The 23,383-nt window shown below is 35.6% G+C and overlaps 2 protein-coding genes across 3 annotated transcripts in view; both read right to left on the bottom strand.

Annotated features, from left to right (window-relative positions):
- Positions 1–23,383, bottom strand: part of LOC308698359 (protein NLRC3-like) — a 111,742-nt gene that overhangs the window by 11,174 nt on the left and 77,185 nt on the right. The gene's annotated exons all lie outside the window — the stretch shown is intronic.
- Positions 3,425–23,301, bottom strand: LOC308698385 (uncharacterized protein). Of its 2 annotated transcripts, XM_081378399.1 has the most exons (11): positions 23,289–23,301; positions 17,030–17,155; positions 9,356–9,438; positions 7,743–7,877; positions 6,172–6,337; positions 5,521–5,923; positions 5,089–5,150; positions 4,654–4,721; positions 4,308–4,351; positions 3,785–3,845; positions 3,439–3,596 (listed from the first exon to the last, which is right to left on the bottom strand). In XM_081378399.1, coding segments are annotated over exons 2-10 (1,023 nt in total). In that variant the 5' UTR covers positions 17,031–17,155; positions 23,289–23,301; the 3' UTR covers positions 3,439–3,596. The 2 variants fall into 2 exon arrangements, with proteins under 2 accessions (XP_081234526.1, XP_081234525.1); XM_081378400.1 differs by lacking the exons at positions 17,030–17,155; positions 23,289–23,301 and adding an exon at positions 10,601–10,641 and having other exon boundaries at positions 3,425–3,594; positions 3,779–3,845.

Below are 23,383 nucleotides of genomic sequence, written 5' to 3'. Positions count from 1 at the left end.
AAAGGTTTCTAAAGTCTTGACAAAAGATCCTGTTTTTGTAAGTGAGTTAGATTGAAAGTGACAGTGACTCATCAGTTGTTTGTTTCTGCAGTTATCCGTATTTTGCTACATATGCTCTCAGAGTGTGTGTGTGTGTGTGTGTGTGTGTGTGTGTGTGTGTGTGTGTGTGTGTGTGTGTGTGTGTGTGAACTGATAATGTCTGTAAATATTTGCTGATACCTGTATATATACTGTATGTACGGAAACAGAAATACAAATTTGATTTGTCATCAGACTATTGAGTTGACTTTGGCTCATCACACATCAACCCTTACAAAAAGAGAGAGCTGGGAGCTTTCAGATTCAACCTAAACTGCCAACATTTTGAACATTAGAGGTCACAGTCACACCAGGTCACATATTAAGATAGATATATGAAACTTAGGTCTACATACTTTACACTGATAGTTAATGGCAGTGTAATATACTTCAATATTGACTATGTAAAACCATTGTAGTTATTGTCTAAATATATATATATATCAACCATATAATTAACCACATGTTATACATATGATCGGTTAGCAGGGTTGGGTCAGATTGCTTTGAATACAAACAACATGGCAATATAATCAGTTATGCAATTTACCTTTTAGCAACAGCCCAACTTGGAATATCATTTTAAGAAACTCAGTGATCTGAGGCCATGCAAAGTAAATGTCATGACCATATTCATCTGATTATCAACTCATCCCATGGTAAGGAGCAAGCAACATATAAGATGTGGAGACTGTTCATAACAGTGTCATCTTCAGAGATATGTAGGAAACTTTATAAACAGAGATATTGAGGCTACTACATTATATAATCCAGACCATGTAGGAACATTCAGGTGGTTTGGAAGAGCTAAAGCATGCCAGAAGGGGCATATAAAATCCCAATATATGCCCCTGTGTCAGTGGTACCTTCTCACCCATGCCATGAGCACTGATGCACAAATATCCTAACTTTTCTGGAAATGGGGTTTGCAGTTTCTCACTGTGATAGGTGTTGGAAGGGAGAAAATGTAAATAAAAAACTATTTGCCCTTTTCTGTAGAGATCAAAAAGATCTTTAAAAGATCTTTAAACAGAAATAAATGCAGAGGATACAACAGGGCCAACAGTATGTGTAATGAACTCTTGTTTTTAAATACCAATAATATTTTTACAAGTACAAGCAGAGATGACTACCCATCATAGACCATGGTCTTTTAGTGTGCGTTTTTTTTTAACCATCATAGCAGCATTAGCATAAATAGATATTCATATAAGCCGTGTGTGCGTGTACTTTTACAACTATCTTTGTGAGCAAAGTTTGAGGGTCAAGAGCTGGTTTTAGGGATCAGGTTATAATGAGGATTTTATTTGGGCAGGTTTAGGGTCAGGGTTCAGGTCAGACACTTAGTTGTGATGGGTAAGGTTAGGGTAAGGATCTAGAGATTGCATTGTGTCAATGAATGTCCTCACAAATATAGATACAAACGTGTGTGTGTGTGTGTGTGTGTGTGTGTGTGTGTGTGTGTGCGTGCATGCTTGTGTGTGTGTGTGTGTGTGTGTGTGTGTGTGTGTGTAAATCTGTTTACACAGTCAGAAACAAACAAAAAGCTATATTGAGTCTACGTGCTCCCTGAAACTAGACCTGAGATGGCTTGTGTCCGTGAAAAGAGAAAATGAAAACTTTGTTGTATAGCTGAACCAAATACATCGTTGGAAAGGCCGTGACCTGGAGAGTAACATATGTTAGTATGAAGATTCTACATGGCTCCTGCTTTGAAACACAGACCTTTGAAACGTCACCTCGGTGCATGTTTAAAGGCTTATAATTCAGCAACAAAAGGGGCTACAGATATGGGACCAACTGTTATAGAGAGCTCTTGACATGAGTATAGGGGGCAGTTAACCAAAATATGGGGGCAGTTAACCAAATATGGATAAAATATGGGTTAATTAATTTGACCCTATTTAACAATTAGATATTTAAAATCTCATTACATAGATGTGTTTACCATCCCACTAAACCCCCCACTGTACTCCCAACTCACTGTTTACAACCTCCAATTGAAAGAAAAACACTAATGTTTTAAAAACTACAATTCCCTTATATCCACACCATGCAGCTTGATACAAATAGGCACTACAGTTGTAGTTCTTCTGGTCTGCAAAGTAGGGTTGTAAATTAGGGTTGTAAAAAGATATATCTGCTGAATATATTAAATACCTACTACAGTCAAACTAGTAATTACACTGCATCTAGATGATCTATGTTAACAAAAAGTAGATATGTTGGTTTATTTCAGATATTTTAGCCAAAACAGGAACGCGGAAACTCCGCCCACAACATAATTGCACTTCCGTAACCTTATGCTGCCAAAAACTGAAGAAAAAAAGTTTTTTTCCAAGGAGAACTTATTAAAAGCGATAGCCTTAAAATGAACATAACGTATTTTTGAGTTATCAATTTGTTTTTCTGTGGAGAAATGTTGAAGATATCATTAAAAAAGCGGGTGTCTGTGAAGAAAATACTTCCGGGCGGAAGTACGTAATGCAAGCTACTACCATAGCAACGAACTAAAGATACAACCAGAGCATAAGATAATGCATTCACTGAGCGAAGATTATGAAAACAAAATGCAACTGTAAGGTTATTCTTAACACCAAAGCTGGCTATATACCTTGAGTACTACAAGGATTAAAAAGGTTACCCTTACGGAACAAAAATATATTGGAATATACTGCAAAATATTATAATATATTAATATAACTTATATTTCATATAACGTTACATATGCGAAACTAACGTTAGTGCTTAACGTTATATTTGTCAATACACTGCAATATGCATTGACCATGTATGGCTATATATATATATATTGATACATATTAAATATTTATAAATGCAAACAAAAATATCATTACATGTAATTTTCGCAGTTTTATCTATTTTTTTTTTTTTTACAGTCTATGAGCTTTATCTATTGTGTACATTGCACATATCTGTTCCCATAAATGTGAATGTGTATTATACACACATATATACACCCATTCACGGAATGAGTTACAATCAGTGGTTCCAAAAGACTTCTAGTTCCCAGCATGGTTTGCCTCCATGTTAAAAGACAGTAAATGTTAAAAATAAGTGTTATTTCATATGTTTTGCTCAATATGAATAAAGGGGGATACCAATTTGTGTGTAATGTTCTATTATTTTGGTATTTAAACATTTTTGGGGTTACTATTGTACATGCAGGTGTGCTTGTGCTTTATTAACTAGCTTGAAATATGCGGCCAGAAAAAGGTGAAAATTAAACTTTGTTATAGGACAAAATGAAAGATATTTATACACCCCCTCAAGTACTCCAGTAACAATGTCAATTCCATGTTTTCAGAGAGGGACAAACAACAACAAAACTCGCAACAGAACTTTTATTGTGAAATGCTCATAGGAAATGCCAGACAATGCAAACTAGATTTTCTGGGTGAAAGGTTGTGAAAAAGGCAAACTGCACAATAAAACGATTGGCCTTTTGGATGATGGAAATATTGGATGCGATGAGGTCCTTCCCAACACCCAGCCCTAATGAACAAATAATGAAACAGATTTATAAACAAATACTACTTAATTTACAACATTTATGTAATTAATTCTATGCAATACAACTTTATTGTTGTCCACATGGCCCAGTTTAATGGACACAACATTTGTTTCAGAACATTTGTTTCTTTGCACCATCAATGTGACAACAGTATTTTTAGTAGACCTTCCTTTATGACACAGTCATTCTGATGTTCTCCTGTGGTTCCCAAGATGGGGGCCAGGCCTTTTGGCTGAAAAAATGGCAAAATAAAACGTAAAGAAATTATGCATTCAATTTCTGAAATAGGTTAAATATAAGGATAGCCTCTGACATGGTTTATAAACCATGATAGGCTTTACAAATTTCCCAGACAGAATGGGGTGGAGAAAGCAGAAGAGAATGTATATTTATATCCAAATTATATTATTGTCACTTTGTAATGACATTTTAAACTGTACATGTATGTTGTAGTTGTGTAGCTTAATCTCTCTGTAGGCAAAAACAGATGCCACATGTGGAGAGGTCTTAGTTCATCCGAATTAAGCAGCCCGTCTGACTTTCCAAAAAGAAATGTAACAGTGGTCCAGGCGCTTATTACATAAACTTAAATAACTCTCAATTCATGGTAAATCAGACAGGCTTCTTAATTAGGTTAACTGTCCCTTTAAGGACAACTCACAAGTCAACAAGTAAACAAGAAAGCTGATGTTACCATGAAGGACACGGGAGCCAATGGACCAAGACTTCTTTACAGCCCTTGGGAAGAGGGTAAAAGACAAACCTAAGTCATACTTTTATTTCATAATGAAATATTTCATTTAATTTTTCCTCCCAGCCTCTAAAAATCAATTGCCATATAAATACCAATACATCAAAGTTTTGGTTTAATATTTAGAACGCTCTAACAGCAAATGATTTAACATGTTAACTACTTAGTTTACATGTTATTTAGACTTTTCTGACAAAAGGCAACAATTTCATCACTATTCTCCTGGTGTAGTATAGTATTAATTTATGCACCTACAGTCGTACAGAATGTTCTCCGTATAGCTGCTCACCTTTTTTTCACGTGATTTGGACACATATTGCACTGGGAAAATGTCCAATGTGCTGTGATACTGGCAAGCTATAAAGAAAAATGAACAAATTAAGTAAGTACAAACCATTGCTATGTAACCATATAAACCCACAGAAAGGGTATTGTATGCATTTCTCTTTGAAATAATAGACCAGAAGTAAATGCACATGCACATCATAATTTCCCTGGATTATTCCGAAGCCCCGAAAACTCCAATGTAAAATGAGTCAATTAAGCAAGTAAAAGACATTTTCAACTAATATTACGGTAATAGTTATCAGACCTGTAATGTACTAAACTAGCAATAAGAAGATATTATATTGTGGGCCAAAAAGCTTTTAGATTAGGATTAGTTAAGAGTTTAGGACTTATTATTTAATTAATTTTGAATTAAAAATACTTAGCATTTTCCTACCATGGTCATTGTTTTGGCTTCTTTTACTTTTCCTTTTAGCTGAAATTTTGACAGCTGACTTCCTGTACAGAGAAACAAAAAACATGTGTAAACTGCAATAGAGGTGTGTGGTGTCTGCCTTGAATACCAGGTGAATACTTGCGAGTACACAACAATGCAGGACAATCTGTTGACACTTTCTCTGATGACTTCACCATTGGACATTGCATTATGGCACACCGGATGCCAAACTGCTGCCATACAAATAACTCCATGTTATAAGAAAAAGTAGAAAAAGAGCAACTTATGAAATACCATCTGACTTCTGAGTCTAGTGTGGTGTGCTGCTACTTTTTGTACATGGACACATTCTTTACCATTCTGTATCTCATATTCTACATAGTCAAGATTGCCCTTAATGCTCTGCCTCTTCTATTCTGTATTGACACTTACCTGTTTGCTGCTACTATTTTCTTCTTCGCCTCAATCTCTTTTTTCCCCATTTCCTCTGCCTGTTCTCTCTGCTGGTCTGTCTCCATCAGTCTCAGCTCTTCGAAGTCTTCCTGTCCCTCCATCTCTTGTCTCTCCACTTGGTCTTCCTGTACCTCTATCTCTCCTCTCTCACTCTCTACTCTCTCTTCCTGTACCTCTATCTCTCCTCTCTTCACTCTCTCACTCTCTACTCTGTCTTCCTGTGCCTCTATCTCCATCTCCTGCATGTCCCTCCTCTCAGTCTCTCCTATTTCATGTTGCCCCCCATGTCCTCTCTGGTCTTCATCATCTATTTCTTTTTCTGACTCATCTTCTTCTCCTGTGCTCTCTTGCTGCCCCACCTCCTCTCTTTCAAGATCACATGCTGTGATAAAAAAATAAAACAAAACAAGACATTTAAGATGCAGTATGTGGTTCAAAATGTGAGTAACCAAAGAAATATAAAAAGTTTAAGACAAAAGATAAGTAGAACAAAATTACCCAGAACCAGCAATCTAGATTGTGTGAAAAATTCTCTGTACTGACATTTAAAACCAATCCAACTGGATAGGTACACAATACAGGATAAATCTTAGAGAGTCATGAATGTACTGATGTTGTGATGTGACCTACCTTCTAACAAACCTTCAAATAGGCACAATATCTTCTCCAAGACTGCATGCGCTACCACTGGCAGCTCAAAGGGGAACTGGAGCTGGGCCATCCACTTTTTGTTTTGTGGTCTGTACTTTCCCCACAGCAGGAGGGGAAAGTACCCTAGGGCCTTCAGTTTCTCCACCTTAACATAGAAAAATAATAAGCAAACACACAGAGATTTCTAAGACAGGGTTACAAAGGCAAGAAAGACGTTATTATTATACACATACAAGCTGTCTTTAAAAAAGTTATTATGGGTTTTTATTAGGGGTGTAACGATACCCTCATGTTACGAATCAATACATATCACGATACTGAACTCACGATACGATACTATTGTGATACTTCAAGACATGTACAAGGTTAACAAAAAAAGTGCTGTTGATTAAAATGCTAAATTTAATGTTACATTGTGGGTGTAAATGAATAGGTTTGGACTTGGTGCTGATGCACGGGACAAAAAATATTCATGATTCTGAAGCTGAAAACAGAATCATTTTGGACGAATATGCTTGCACTCTGTTACTGACTAGATATATTTTAAATTTTGGCCACATTTTACTGGTAACATCAGACATTTGGCATTATCAAGACCTACACATATTCCCCCATTGCATCACTATACATTATATTCAACATTATATAGTAGTTTCATGAAGTTCTGACTAACACTAACTATACACAATACATATTGTCACTATCAGTCCATGATACATATTGTTGCATTTTTGTATTGCAATATATTGTGACACGATATATATTGTTACACCCCTAGTTTTTATAAGGGTGAATGTCCTTTCTGGAGTAACTGAGGCATATGCAAATGTATCTTTTCCTGTAAGAAATCAAACTTTCATTCTAAAAGATTCTGTACTGCCCCTGCATCAGCAAGTGACTTAACCTACTCTACTGCATGACCACACTGTAAAAAAACCCCCAAATTTTACAGGAAATAACTGATTTGTCCAGTAGTTGCTGATGGAATGATAGTTATATCAGCTCATTCGTGTGTGCTGTTGCTAGCTAATTGTTAACTGCAAGAGATTTCCATTTTATAGAGAATGTTTCACAATAATCAACTTGGAACTACCTGTAAAATAACTGTTTTTTGTAAAACACTTATGAATTAAGATATTTTACCTTAATTTTACAGTTTTTGTTTGGCAAACGCTTCTGCCAGTCATTGACCATTTCCTTTTTAACGATCTTTAACCAATATTTTCATTTTTACAGTGCAGTGAACCAAAAGAAAAACCTCTTAATGTAAAGTGGCCTTGGATACTGGGGCTGAATGAATACAAGTTGTAGGCTAATGTCTAAATTCTGTGTATTGTTTTAATATTTATATATGGACTAGCTAATTATTATCTGAAATATAATTATTATTATCTCAATGCAGTTGGGTTGATGACATCATGACAACATAACTGCATGACATTACCATAGTTGCTGCTTCCTTGCACAATGTAAATACAATTCTATATTTCTGTAATGTTGACAGGAACCTGAAATGCCTGACCAAAAGAGAAAGACAAAATTTTTATTACCAGCAGGGCACTGTTGTCAAAAATCTTTGCCTGATTGCGGGACTTTTTGACTTTTTGAGCCCATTCATTTGCTCTGGTCCGGAACCCTTTCATACGGGCCGTCTGCCTGGACTTCATGTCCAGCAGCTTCCCACACTGAGTAAGGGAGAGAGACAAGTGAGAGCGGTATGACTCACGGGAATAAAAAAAAACTGGGGTCCAGTTGATCAAGCATTACTGATTTTCTAGCCCTCTATTTACAAGGGCCTAAATAATAACTTGGATACCAAGTTTATGCAATTCATTGAACAGACAGACTAAATATGCAGCTGAGTCAATGCACTGGCACATTTTAATAATATTAAAAGGCATAATGCTAAAACCTAGTTAGATATGTATCCATATTTTAATGGAAAATACAAATGTCCATTATCGGGCCACAGACATTATAACTTAAAGGGATAGTTCACCCAAAAATGACAATTTTGTCATTGTTTACTCACCCTCAAGTTGTTCCAAACCTGGATGAGTTTTTCTTCTGCTGAACACAACTGAAGATATTTTAAAGAATGCTGGTAATCAAACAGTTGAAGCACCCATTGACTTCCATTGTATTTTTTTTTTCCTACAATGGAAGTCAATGGGTGCTTCAACTGTCTGGATACCAGCATTCTTTAAAATATCTTCAGTTGTGTTCAGCAGAATAAAGAAACTCATCCAGGTTTGGAACAACTTTGAGGGTGAGTAAACAATGACAAGTTTTGGGTGAACTATCCCTTTAAGTTGTCATTGTGGTATGCGCTAGTGTAGATGTTGCCATTTTCTTAAAATATGGATGATCTAAAAGAACTGAGTGACCACAGTGGAGATTCACTGCAATATAAAGTACTGTCTGTAATAGACAGATTCAATGTCAAATATATAGCCTTGTAAGAGGATGTCATTTAAAGGAACCAATAGTCAAAAATGCAATAACAGCGGGCCGGGTACCTTTCCATCAGGTGGGAAATGTAACATTTTGAAAAATACCTACTGTGATGCAAATTTGTATGGTAACAAAACTCTTTCTTTCTTTCTTTTTTATGATGAACTTAATGTCTCCACTGCAAACTCCTGTTTTATTGTCACTCTATTGCATGGGCAACAAATACTGAGATATTAGAAATAAATATACTTTATTTTAATTTGGACTTAATGACTCTGGCTTTAAAGCAAAACCAAGTAGGATTGTTTACCTTCAAATAATGTTTCCAAAATCATTTCAGTGGTTCAAGTCATGACAGGGTGAAAGGCACTTATGCCACCGCTTTGCGGTCCTTTATCTGGTATATTAGCTATGTAAGATTGCCAGATCGGGTCACGTTTCTGTAGTTCTAATGAGACATAAGAAAACTACAAATATGACTTGCTTTACGGCAAGCGCTACAATTGCCGATAGGTGGAGCGTACTTGAGCGAGCGTGCGCGTGCGACAGTAGGATGCGGTAGGCTAAATTATTTACGACAGCGGAAATGGACAATTCTGCTTCCAACCTGTAGGGCGACCGCAGAGGAAAAGTTCCTTGGTGTTGATTTAATGCATGAAAATGGGGGTTAGCAGTTAGACAGTTCAATAGCCTATTGTACATTATTTACCTTGGTGCATCTTCTATTGGCACAATTTATCTTTTCCATGCAACGGGTGCACTGTCGAAGAGTTGATCCACCTGGCATTTTCACTACAAACAAAACAAAAATAAATTATAATTATCGACATGCAACATAACAAAATATTTAATTTTGTGGGAGGGCCTGATGTGAGCATATCCTATGCCTTTCCAATGTCGCTACAAAGATAAACAACGACATAAATTTTTCTTTATTGTCCACCATGGATAAATTGTTTTGGACCTAGGGATGGGTGACATCAGACAAACTGCATATTAACTTAAGTAATCCAATTGATGTTAATGATATTGAAATGCAAGGTAAAGTAAGTGTGTGATATCAAAGTTAGTATGGGTAGCACTTTACACAACACACATTAGGCCTATAGGGTAATATCACAAAGTAACTTATTTTATGGTAATGACAAATAACTTTTGTAATATTAATGTGTATATTTTTGGCAAAAATGTGTAATTATTAGCATTACAACAGTACTACATCATCAATGTAGAAATTGATGTAATACTTTGGAAGCACTGGCTTACTACTACCTTCTCTATGTAATGGAACTTCCATATTCTTGAGGACAGATGAGGTTGTGTGACAGTACTGTTACCCAATAACTATTGTGAAATAGTGGGAATGACACAATGGCAGACATTCCAAGTCTCCCGGAAGTTCCGGGAGTCTACCGCATATTGACTCCCTGATGCCCGCAAATTAGTTAAAATCTCCCGATTAAAAAAAATCCCGAAACTCTTAGTTTATCTCTACTCCCGAACCGAATTAATCGGAACAACGATAGGCCTATGCAATGCAAAAAGCATCTCTCCCCTCCATGCGCACTAATTAGTCCACATTATTAATATTGACCCCTAGGGGGTTCCGTAGGCTTAGGCTAACCATGCCACTTTAGCTAAAAACTTTAGCAAACACTAATTCACTCTGTTGATTTGTAGTGCTGTCATCAGCCATGTCAAAACATGATTAAAAACACTTTTTTATTTCTTTCAAACTGCAACATGCATACAGCAGAAGTTAGCTTAGGCTAATGTCAATGGTAGGATACCAGCTGTGCTAACGGAGCAGCCCACGGTTCCACTAACAACTAATTTTAACGCATTACGCTGCCATTTTGACGCGACCCATGTAACAGAAACACTGAAATAATTAAAATAATACAGTTAACACCGTGATCTCATTACAAAAAAAAGGATTGCTGCCCTTACTTACCTGTTTGAAGGTGTAACGATTACGATACGCGCATCAGGTGCAGGCGAACTGAGCCTCGTTGGTGACGTCATTGCAGTTGAAGGTGATGCGTGGTATTTAGACGCATCTGCTCTCCACCGAAGTTAATGGGAAGGATTGGCGTATCATATGCACGCAAAATTGGATTTTGGCGTATTCATTGCACGCAATTTGAAAGTGTAAAGTCGTGTTATTTATACGCAGACTGATGAGAACGGGTTGGTTCAGGACACTGACTGTTTCTATAGCAACCAGAGCTTCTAACAGCAGCAGTGATGCGATCACTTCACCAACTGGCCATTGGCTCTTTTATTTAGAAGGCGGGACTTATTACACTATACTGTGTGTTGCAGTTTCTCCCATTCATAGTAATATGAGTGAACCGTCTTTGTGTATAAAGTCTTTGACAGTGCCTTAACTGATAAACATGGGTGTAAATACAGTATATAGTAGAATCTGTAACAGTGTAGGACTGTTTAATAGTGACTGTGAAGTAAGTTCCTGAAACACTGTGTCTGCATCCAGAATAAAGAAATAAGTTATTGTTTATCTGAGAGAATTAGAAAGATTTCTGAAGGATCATGTGACACTGAAGACTGGAGTAATGATGCTGAAAATTCAGCTTTGATCACAGGAATAAATTACATTTTAAAATATAATACAATAGAAAACAGTCTTTTTAAAATAATATTTCTGTTTTTACTGTACGGCTGAACAAATAAAGTCAGCCTTGGTGAGCAGAAGAGACTTTTAAAAGCATTTTAAAAAATCGTATTGTTTCATACTTTTGGCCAGCACTGAAGGACAAGTGGTTTAAAGAATAAATGGATGGACAATATTTACTAAAAAAAGAATTAGAAATAAATCATTTGAAATGAATCAGTATGAAAAATAAAACAATATGAACCTGTTAAAAATAATCAGTAAAAAAAAATAATAATAATTTGTTCTTGTTTTTCTTTTTCTTGTGTTTTCTTTAAGGTTAGATCTTGATTACCCTTTGTTTTTTGCCTGTGTTTTTGGTTTGTTTATGAAAGATAAACAAGATATTTATATCGTCTCTTCTTTGTGTTTGCTGGTTTACCACATCATGACATGAAACTAAATCACAGCACAATCAATAATCTGTCTGTGTGTGTTCATTCAGATTGTGTATCGCACACCTAGTCATGGATTATCCCACTTACACCATGGTCACTTTACAGTAATGACAAGTCAAAGCTATCGTTGATGTTTGCAGTGCATATATTCACTGTAAGTGTAAAAATACAGTTATTTTCATTAGAGACTGCAGGTCATTAAATCTTGCATTCTGCTTTAATTCAGACAGAGATGAAGTAGTGTCTGTTCTCAGTCGTGAAATGATTTGATCCTTGTTCATAGTCTTCATGGAAACAAATTGAAAAATAGATTTTCCAATCCACACGGCCTTTCTTACAGGACATGGTCATTATATTATGAGCCCATATTATCCCAATCATTTCATCTATTAAAAAATGTTTATCACCTAATCTTACTGTAATTGTTTGAGATACTAAATCTGGATCTTTCATCAACCCTGCTAAACCCATCACTTTAACCAAGAGACATGTTATTGTTGACTGTAAAATAAGCAAACACAATGTGAAATTAAACTTTTGTTTCAGAGCACACTGGAGCATTACTGATGGAACATTACATGCTTTCTCATTTATATTTGATAAACAACACTATTAATAAATCCTAATTTTATCAAAAATAACTTTTTTTTCTTTTCTTTTAAATTTCAGTCAAAACTTTAAAATTACAAACAATATCTGTAAAAAAAATTGTAATCTGTAAAAACAACTCGGCTGTTATTTTAAATATTGTGCCATTAATGACAAATTACAGTAATTCTCATTTTTATACAGAAAAAAATCTGTATTATTTATACAGTATTTTATTCTGTTTTCTTAAATTACATACAAATGTATGTAAAATTACACAAATAATCGCAATAATTTGCAAATCACCACCAGATGGTGCCCAGGGAGTGTCGGCACCATTGCTGACACTGAAAACAAATAATTAAAAAAGGTCAAATGAAAACCCTTGTGATGTATTATGAATGCAGGCTTCATCTAGTGTTATAATGCACTGTATGGGCCAGTCGTGTTTCCACTGTCACTTCCGGGGCTTGTGTCCTCTTTCACTATTCACACTTGACTCAAATTAATTCACTATGATCATTGTATCACTTTTTATTATAAACCTGTGGTAAAACATGGATGCTTGGGTTTTAGTAAACAACAAAAATGCCAGCAAACGGTCGCTTTTATCATGTTCGTTTTGCGATCTCGCTGCTTCCAGTGATTTCTTTCTGATTAGTTTTCTGATAAAACTTCCATTTGTTGGTGAAATCTTGGCCTGACAGTGGAAACGCAGCTTATGATTCCCAGTCTTTCTCTGTAATTATTCACAAAGTCGGCAAGTGTATGAAGCCTGCAGTTTAAAACCAAAGCAATGAACTTATGCTGAGTTAATGCCATAAACACTACAATTTTAAAAATATGGAAACCCGTGACATTATACTCGGAGCGGTTCATGGCTCAAATTTATGCGTTTCCATCTCGACACTATCAATGGCGAAATGAATCTGCAGCAGTCAGGTGTACAGGTCAGAGCTGTTTAAGTAGTTTATGTTCATTATTATTGTAATGTGATGTGCTTTGAGACATGAGATAATTTAACACCATCTCTTGTGATGCTTTTGTTTGCTCTCTGCTGTACGTGTTCATGTGTTTTGAAGGAGGCTTGGCTTTGGAGACGTTAAAATAAGTATCAATGAACTATATATTTACTCTAGGCAGCACTAGTCACACTAAATAATAGTCCGCACTAATAAGAACAATTAGTGCAGACATTTAATATGCACTGATCTGCAAATAAGAACAATTTGTATTACCAAATTGTATTATACACCATCAAAGCTTTAAACATAAATATACTAAAATATCAACTAAAGTTACTGACAATTCAAGTGTGCAAACAAGTGAAATAATATACCAAATAGCTTTTTAAAAATGAGGAAAAATTATATTTGTGTAGCTAAATATGAGGCAACGTACAGATGTCATATGGGGTATAATGCGTTAACATCTTAAGAAAAAACTATGCAGAAATACTACTTTTATATCATTTGAAACTACTACATCAGTAGGGAAGATGTATGGGCATTAATTTGAGTTATTTTACTTGAAATCGCAGTGACACACGAATGTGGAAATTTAAGCATTTCAATGGGATTAAATGGCTAAGTCTTTCACAGCATATTTACTTCACACATATTTGACAGTCATGATCTAAATATGATTTTCATTTACAAAAATAAATACTAAAATTCAGCATTACTAACTGCATTTTCACACCATCAGTCGCATACATGTTCAAGTTCCGGCGACTGGATCTTGCCTCATTTTGACCGGTTCATTTGAATCAGTGAGTTGTTGTCAGACTTGAAGTGGCGCTGCGCAGACCGATCGGTGTATGACATCAAATTACTGTGAGAATGATTAGAGAACAGACGCTCCATATGTGTCCGAATCGCTCTCGCGGTAATTTGATGTCATACACTGATCGGTCTGCGCAGCTTCAAGTCAAACACACAGCTGTTTAATCAAGGACAGCTGCAATCAGATCAGTCTGATTCACAAATGAATTGTTCAGTGTGACTTGTGAACTAATTCCACAGGTGCATTAGATAGAATCAGTTCGTTCATGAATCGGACATGACTTTTGTCGGGGCATGTGCCAATTTCAGCTCGAAACAACAACAAACAATACGTTTTTATGAAATATAACGGAGTAAAAATATGAAGGTAAAACAGTAGCAAAACTCGAGAGCATGTAAATGTGAATTTGAGAACTTGTACAATAAATATTCGTACTTGTACATGAACATTTACACTCACAGCTCCAATGTGAAAACCTGTAAAATAAAAATCTGAAGTTGAATGTTGAAATTTGCACTGGCAGACAATAGTCACAAACCTGTATTCTGAATCTGAAGCTGCAGACAAGTAGACACAAATGTGTAAAATGCCATTCACAGAAATACAACGACAGACACAAACTTGTAATATATATTTTGCGTTTAATCTTACGTTCACATTCGCGGTACTTCCTCAATTAGGCACTTGCAGCTTCTCAAATCTGTCACTGCAATTTCAAATTTCGCGCCTTGACTTTTGCTACTCTTTTCGCGATATATCAGGTGCAAAACTAACTTGTGCACTTGAAACTCAGAGGCGGTCAGAGGGAAAGGGGGGCGGGAGGAGGGGGGGGGGTCAAAGGAGCCGTTTTATTGGTTGGTACCTAGCCAATGAAATGGGAGTTCGATGATGTCACGAAACCCGCGTGCACTGAAACACTAACATGGCTTAATGCATTAGACTGATATTAAAATAAATAAACGATATTATCAAACTCAGTAGACACAATGCTAATGCATACTACAGAAAAGCAGATGAGCACAGAATATGACGTAAAACATATGACGTATGCCATATATATATGCCATCTGGTATATATATACCATAGACTGTAAAAGACACACACACACACACACACACACACACACACACACACACACACACACACACACACACACACACACACACACACACACACACACACACACACACACACACACACACACACACACACGTGTATATATATAATTTATTTATGTTTTGTTTGTTTTTGTGTGTCCAACAGTTAGGCTATAGGGTGAATATTTAAAACATTTACATTTTTCCAAAGCGACTTACATTGCATTTCAAGGTATACATTTTACATTCTTATCAGATAATTTAGGTGCATTTTCATATTGCAATGGAATTGGCATATATAAGCAAATGTGTGTTCAGTGCAAATAAACTCGCTGCCTGTGTTTTATTAATAAAGTAACAAATTATGTGTTTTTTTATTGTTTTTATTATATATTTTTATTTTATAACTGTTGGTCCATTAAGCCTCATTAAGTGTTTTCTTGGGTTCGAGGAAAACGTACAATTAAACGGGTTGCGTTCATATTCTGTGCTAATTTTTTTTTCTGTATGCTTTATGGTGTTTCCTGAGTTTGGTCTTTTAATACCACTGTCTCAATTAAACGCGTTGCGTTCATATTCTGTAAAACTATTCCAGTAAAACTAATGATATTTCATAAAAATATTTTCCAAGCGTTTTAAAAAATAGCTGATACATAAGCATAAATGTTTTCATTGTGGCTGGCGTTGTTCATTGGTGAGGCATCGACCAATAAAATGACTTCATTCCGACCCCAGCCCCGCCCCCGACTCTGCTCTCTCAAGTCTGCATTCACAAGTGCACGAGTGAGTTTTGCTACAGGCATATCGCAAAAAGAGTAGCAAAAGTCAAAGCGCTAGGATTTGAAGTTGTACTGCCAGATATGAGAGGTTGTGAGTGCCGACTTGTGGTTGTACAACGAAACTGAACTAAAGCACAAAGATAAATGTGTAGTACACAATTGTGCCTGTCATTTTGTTTATGTAAATGACACTTTACACATTTGTAACTATTAATCTGCAACTTCGAATTCAAAACACAGGTGTTCTGAGTATTGTCTGTGTGTGCAAATCGACAGATGCAGCTTTTCACATCAGAGCTGCAAGTATAAATTTCAACTTACAAATACAAATATTAATTTTACAAGTTCTCACATTCAAATTAGCAAGCTCTCGAGTTTTGCTACTGTTTTACCTTCATATAAAAATGATATGTTTTGGAATGTAGTGATAGTAATTAAGTAGGAATGAAGTATAAAAAAATTTCGTTAAAAAAAAATATATATATATCGTTTTCCAAAATAAAAATACTTATAAGGCGAAGTTGCTCTTCTGATGACAGGATACATTTAAGGGGTAGGGGGTAATCACATTTGAATGCAAGCTCGCTTTTCACTTTCGCTTTTGAATTTTCGATCACATGTACTCTGTGTACAGGGAGCATTTTACAAGATTAGACATTAGTCAATGGATCTGTTGTGCACCAAATCCTATTCATCATAAATTCCTAAATTCATCATATAGAGAATCTGAGCTTCCATCCAGGACAAAAATATAGTTTTAAATATAATGTAAAGCTCAACGTCAAATGAACATTCAGATGTTTTGTTTTTGTTTTTGTGAGTGTGTTTGTTTTTTCAATGCAAATAATGTTCATAATGCTCTCAGACGCCTAGTGAAGCACAGCATCTGGCCGGGCACCCAAAGTGAGATTTATTTTACAAGTAGGTTACTATAATAAATAAACTGACTTTTTTATTATTAAATTGCAATCTTTTTTCATAACTAAAGAAGCATCTCTTGACAACAACAAAAACAAAGGCAAATTCTCTCCAAAGACAGGAGATTGTTACTGCTCACATACTTGTCCAGAGTCACGGGTCCAGGGTGACTGTAGATCAGGTCCAGCTCTCTCAGGTGTGAAGGGTTTGAACTCAGAGCTGATGTTAGTGCAGCACGACCTTCCTCTGTCACCATACAGCCAGATAACCTACAACAACATCAAGTGTTCATGTTACTATGCTTCATTTTTACAGATAATATACAAAGCATCTGGTCTGTGGAACACAACTGGACCACCTGATCATTCCATATGACCCGCAGGCCAAGTGACTGAAATGTAATACAGTTGCAGAGTCACACACACACACACACACACACACACACACACACACACACACACACACACACACACACACACACACACACACACACACACACACACACACACACACACACACACACACACACACACACACACACACACACACACACACACACACACACACACACACACACACACACACACACACACACACACACACACACACACTCCACTTACTTATATATCCAATAGTGGTCTGTTTTGTGCTAAAATGGTTGTTCTAAACTTCGGCTCAGTCATGAATATGTTCATAATGTTATTTGAATATGTGTAGTAGTTTAATTCACTGTTGTGATTTAGTCAGGCAGTCAGTCACTGACTATAGATAGGACCCAGACTGTGCTAAGGTCCTGGACGCTGACGCAGTTTAGTAAAAGCATGATCATTATTATTAGTGCAAGACAGAACTAAATAATTGTAGCTTTCCTTGCTGTAACAAATGTGCTTTATAAAACAGTTACAGAAGCCAGAGAAAAAAACTAATGTTAAAAGGTCAAGGGTCAAGAGCCTAACTAAAGCAACATATCTCCATCATGGTGACTTCAAATGAAACTATTTTCATTAAAACAGAAATGGCAGAAATAAGGTCAATCTAGTTAGTATAAGTGAACCTGGTAATGTTTGTTGAGTTGTTCAATCCTCCTCTGCTGAGATCTTCACAGATTTAATGTCTTTATCTTCAGCTGATTTCATCTGAGTTTATCTCTCACTTTTCTGTTGTTGTTTCTCTTCCTTTTGTTGATTCTGCTTGTTAATAGCAGGTGTTAATCATTAATGCTCAATCATCACTTAATTATCCCACTAACTTCAACACTGCTTCATAGTACTTTAACACTCAGTAGTGTGCACACACGATTACTAGCCAGTGTTCATTTAACATGGGCATTTTGCTGTGTACTATTACATAAATCTTACCCGTTTCATTCATGTATGACAGACAAATATGATTCACATTCAGTTTATTAATACAGTTATACTAACACTTCAGTTTTGTGTAACACTTCAGTAATCCAGTAATACTAACACTTTCTCTTCTATTCTATTCTGTTAAATAAAAGAAGAAAATATTATTAACATTTACTGCGTTAGATTAAACTGAGAAGGGTCATAGCACTTGCAAATTGTTGTCCTACTGTTGGTTTAACTGCTTCTATTGTTCTCATTTGTAAGTCGCTTTGGATAAAAGCGTCTGCAAAATGAATAAATGTAAATGTAAATGTAGTTACATAAATCATACCCGTTTCATTTATGTATTACTGACAAATATAAATCGCACTCGGATTATCTATTTGTTCATGTTAAAACTATGTAATCCTAATGGATGGAAATGTTATATGCAATTAAAATACATAAATGTAGACAATTGTTTTTTGAGTGTAGCTCCTCCTAAAAGGACATCACTTCATTGTTCTGATCGGACAATCTTTAGTGGTTGCCACTGGATATTAATTAGCACAGAGTTCAAGAACCATATTGATGTATTGTTACACCTCTAATAATGTCTAAATTTTTTTTTGTTACAAGTTAAATTATAATGAGAAGATTTGAGTGTGCAGATCTCAGCACTGGACAAAACCCCCGGCGTTTAGAGCGGTGAGGGGATTCTAACATAAAAAATGTCTTATTGGCCATTGTGTTCAAGAAAACCTCAGATATAGATATGTTTGTGATTGGCTACATTGCTTAATGCTGCAAAATTACGTTGTAAATAGAAAAACCTATTTATATTAGTTTCGACGCCCTTAAGAGCACAATCACCAAATCTGTTTATGTTTATCAGTTTATGATCAGTTTATGAGAGTATTTGCGTGAGTGCAGAATTCAGTCCGAATTCAGAGTTCAAAACTTAGTTTTGTTGCTGGTGTTTCAGCAATTTCTAATCTTAGCGTCTCTGATTGGCCATTCATAAGCTCAACAGAGTCGTGTGGGATTGGTTACAGTGTGCAATGCTGTAAAACGAGTAATAAGTATGATGCAAAATGAGCAGATCTAAATTTAATGCCGCAATCAACACTTTATTTCATTTTCTTTTTCACTTTATTACTAGATTTAGTTTAAATGTGCAGGTGCATTTTTGACCAAAGCCCCTGTTAATTTTTTGGCTAAATCTTCCCCAGCCTTACACACGTCTATGGTTAACTGTTTGATAATATTAGTGATTGTCATTCCTTTATCACTAAAATGCTAAAACTGGTTCCGTTTTGGAGAGAAGTTGGATCTTTGCACTGATCTGAACATTGATATTTGATGTGCAACAATAGCTCACTCAGTGTTGATAAAGGGGTGGTTGATAATGATTTCACTTTTCTAACTTTAGTTAGTGTGTAATGTTGCTGTTTGAGCATAAACAACATCTGCAAAGTTACAACGCTCAAAGTTCAAAGCAAAGGGAGATATTTGCTTTTAAAGAAATCGCTTTTTAAGGACTACAACAAATGGCTGGTAGGTACTACAGGATATTCCTCCCGGGTTAGTGACATCACAAACCCTAAAATTTACATAAACCCCGCCCCCAGGAACAAGATTTATAGATTATCATGACAGAATATTCTAATCACTGACTAGAAGATAACTACACATAAGCTACATAAATTCATCAACTAACCATTCAGAAATGTCCTGTTGCTTCTACATGTTGTCACTTCTTCTTGAGTCTCTCCATCATTTTCTGACTCCAGTTTGAACATAAACATTGACATTTCCAGTGCATGTATGTGTGAGGTAAAAGGACAGGAGCTCTTGAAGCTCCACCCCCTGTGCTGAGAGCAGCAGCTAATTTGCATTTAAAGGGACACACAAAAACGGTGCGTTTTTGCTCACCCTCAAAAAGTGACAATTTTAACATGCTATATAAGAATATCTGTAGGGAATTTTAAGCTAAAACTTAACATACACACTCTAGGGACATCAAAGACTTATTTTACATCTTGTGAAAAGGGCATTATACCACTCCTTTAAGGCCTCACAAATGATTTAAAAAAAAAATTCATACAGTATGACTTAAATAGTGGTGAGTGTACTGTTATAATCATTTTTTATGTTTATTATTAGACTTGTCACAGATGAAGATAATTAATCTAATGCCTTGTATCATCTCATAAGTAAAAACCCCTGACAATTTTAAAGTACAGCTCATGCGTTCACCTTGCAAAATTGCTGATGTATAATAACTTGCTTTCCACAAATGATCCTGTTTAAAAGTAGTAGTTCTTTATATAAAGTGTTTTCTCTCTGAGCATCAGTGACCGTTTACAGGCTTTTGTGATAGTTGTGCATGAGTCTGTGGCTCTGTTTACAATTGACATTGACGTGATCACCGTGATCAGATCAAGAAGATCAGATCATCAACCAATCAGAACATTTTAAATTTGTCCACATCAAGAAGCTTCTGTATCCAGATAACTGATCAGGGCTGCGTTTCCCAAAAGCATCGTAAGCCTAAGTTGTTCGTAAAAACGATCTTACGACTGATCTTAATCTTACGGTCTGTTCCCAAAAGCATCGTAGCTTAACTCTTCCGAGTCGCCGATCACGCCGGCGTGATCAAATCACATGACCAGTTAAAGACGTCGAAGCATTAAAACAAAGTCACGTTGAGCGCTGCTGTCCACTTCTGTCGAAAGTGCTGGCTTGAAACTCTATTTTACTTTTTGTTTTGTGTTGATAGACCAAGTAAAAACGGAGATATGATAATTTAAACTTTATATAAAAAAATATTGAAAATATTGACGCGTTCGTAAAGGAACGCAAGATGGGATGCGACAGGCGTTGCATTTATTCTCATAACTTCGTCGGTTTTTGTCATAAAACAAAACGGAGAAAAATGTGTGAATCTGCTGACTCTGCTCTTCAGGCTGCACATTTTAGGTGGAGGAGGAGCCAAGTGAGCAAAGAAGTGAAATTGAAAGGCGTCCGCGGGAGTCGGGAGATTGACGGAGTAGACAGAGAGACATATATATAGAAAGAGAGAGAGAGATATTATTGCTAGTTTTTGGAAAAGTTTGAATAGATTTTGAGAGTAGTTTAGGAGTAGTGTAGATAGTTTAGGTAGTTTAGGTAGTTTTTTGTGGAAGGAAAATAAAGCGAATGTCTTTGGTCTCATTGTTGACAGAAACTGTTTTGAGGAGTGGTACAGATAAAAAATAAAAAATAAACTCACCTGATATTCGTTGTAAATAGTTGTATATATAGTTTGATTTTGTGTTCATTTTACCTTTTGTATAGTATATTTGCACTTTTTAGGAACCCCTCTTACTCAAGGAAGGAAAGCCCTGTAATGTAGCTGTCTGTGTAATTGTACATGAAGTGTTTTGTAGAGTTTCTAAGCAAAAAAGAAAAGAAAAAAACGCCTATTGCCACACCTGCTTTTTGCTGTATATAGTTAGATTTTATCTCAATTTTACCTTTTTTATGTTGTATTTGCACTAATTTCCGAACCCTCATACTCTGGGAATGCAAGGCCTTAAATATAGCTCTCTGCATAATTGTGTGCATAAACTTTTAAAAAGTGGCAAAGCTAAAAAGAAAAAAAAAAAAAAAGCCTATGGCTACACTCGCTTTTTTTTTTTGTAAATCATATATTTTTTTGTATATAGCTTGATTATATCTGAATTTTACCTGTATATGTTGACATTTACAACTTGCGTTTACATTTGAAACCTTTTAAAATGCTTCATTGAGCATGTTTGTGTTTTTTGTAGTAAAAAAACTATAATTTTTCTATTCGGATTTTGTGTTTTTTTGTGTGATTTTAGGTCCAGTATGTTGATACAGTACATAAAAGTTAAAAAATAATTGTCTGTTCATATAGGTGATGTTGTGCTGAAAAAAACAATACCAAACATTGGTATGGTAAACATTTGTTTATGTCGCAAAATAAAAAAAATTAAAAGTACTCAAAAACGGCCAAAATAGCTCAAGACTCCGAAGAGTTAAGTAGCACTTGAAAATCTTCATAGATCTACCAGTGCTCTGGAATAATCGTACATCCCTAAGTGCATCTTAAGAAGACAGATTTATGAGGACACCTGCAGGACAACCGGCAGATTACACCTTTAACTTTATTCAAATGCAATGTGATTATAATATAAGGTTTTGATTGTACTTTATTGTACACATTTCATTACTCTTTTTTGTTGTTGGTTAAATTCATGTATAAATTAAATAATTAAAAAGGTCAGAAAAAAATAGAAATAATTTAATCTAATAATTTTAATCAAAATTAAATGAATGAACAAAAAATAAATAAAAGAAAATTACATCTTTGTTTCGCTCTATCTCCTCTAAAAGGACATTAATTTCATCTTTTTGAAAGGTATCTTTTCTTTTTTTTCTTTTTTTTTTTTTCAGCCATTTTTTCAGTGACTCCGCCTGTAGGTAGGATCTTTATATAGAGTTGTATTGATTGCTAATCCACAACAGATGACAATTATTAAGTTAAACGTTCAGAATACGATTCCATATAAGGTTATATTTCAGCACTTCGCGAATGGACAGCGACTCTTAAGTAGCATGTAGAGCGCGTTCTCGCGCGTTCATGTTAAGTGCATTTTTGGGAAACGCTCATGGAATTGCTGCGAGCTTTCGTAACCTTGCACGTAGAAAGCGCTCTTAAGAGCTAAGATACATCGTTATCGGGAAACCCGGCCCAGATTTCTTTTCCCCATGCAATATTAAAATTGAGTAAGACACGAATGGTGCCAGTCACCTTTATGTGAAATGTGAGAGAAATGCTAGGGCTTCTTTAAAAAAAACTTCTTCAATTGTTAGGTTTTTTTTTTTTTTTGGAGTTGGAAATCATTTCGGTCACAAATTTGTTTGCATGTCTTTTCAGTGCAGTGATACACAATGTATTTTGATGAAACAGACATATCTTAAAACATTTTCTTATTTAACTATGTCAGTATTACCTGTAACATTTATATTCTACATGTATATTTTACACAGAAGAGTTAAATACCTCAGTGTGTTGAGTTGACAGTTTGGAGTCAGGAGCGCATCAAACAGCAGCTTCACTCCTGAATCCTGCAGTTTATTGTTACTCAGATCCAGATG

Source organism: Scardinius erythrophthalmus, assembly GCF_964197995.2.
Source record: "Scardinius erythrophthalmus genome assembly, chromosome: 1".
In the NCBI taxonomy this organism is placed as follows: Eukaryota; Metazoa; Chordata; class Actinopteri; order Cypriniformes; family Leuciscidae; genus Scardinius; species Scardinius erythrophthalmus.
Note: the sequence above shows the minus strand (reverse complement) of the source record. Positions and strands in the feature narration are given on the sequence as shown.

Excerpts from the sequence above, each read along its gene's own strand:
- LOC308698385 (XM_081378399.1), bottom strand. Across the intron at positions 4,722-5,088 it reads AAGCCAAAACAATGACCATG|CTTGCCAGTATCACAGCACA; the intron begins GTAGGAAAATGC and ends TTTTCTTTATAG. Across the intron at positions 4,352-4,653 it reads CCAAATCACGTGAAAAAAAG|GGCTGTAAAGAAGTCTTGGT; the intron begins GTGAGCAGCTAT and ends CCTCTTCCCAAG.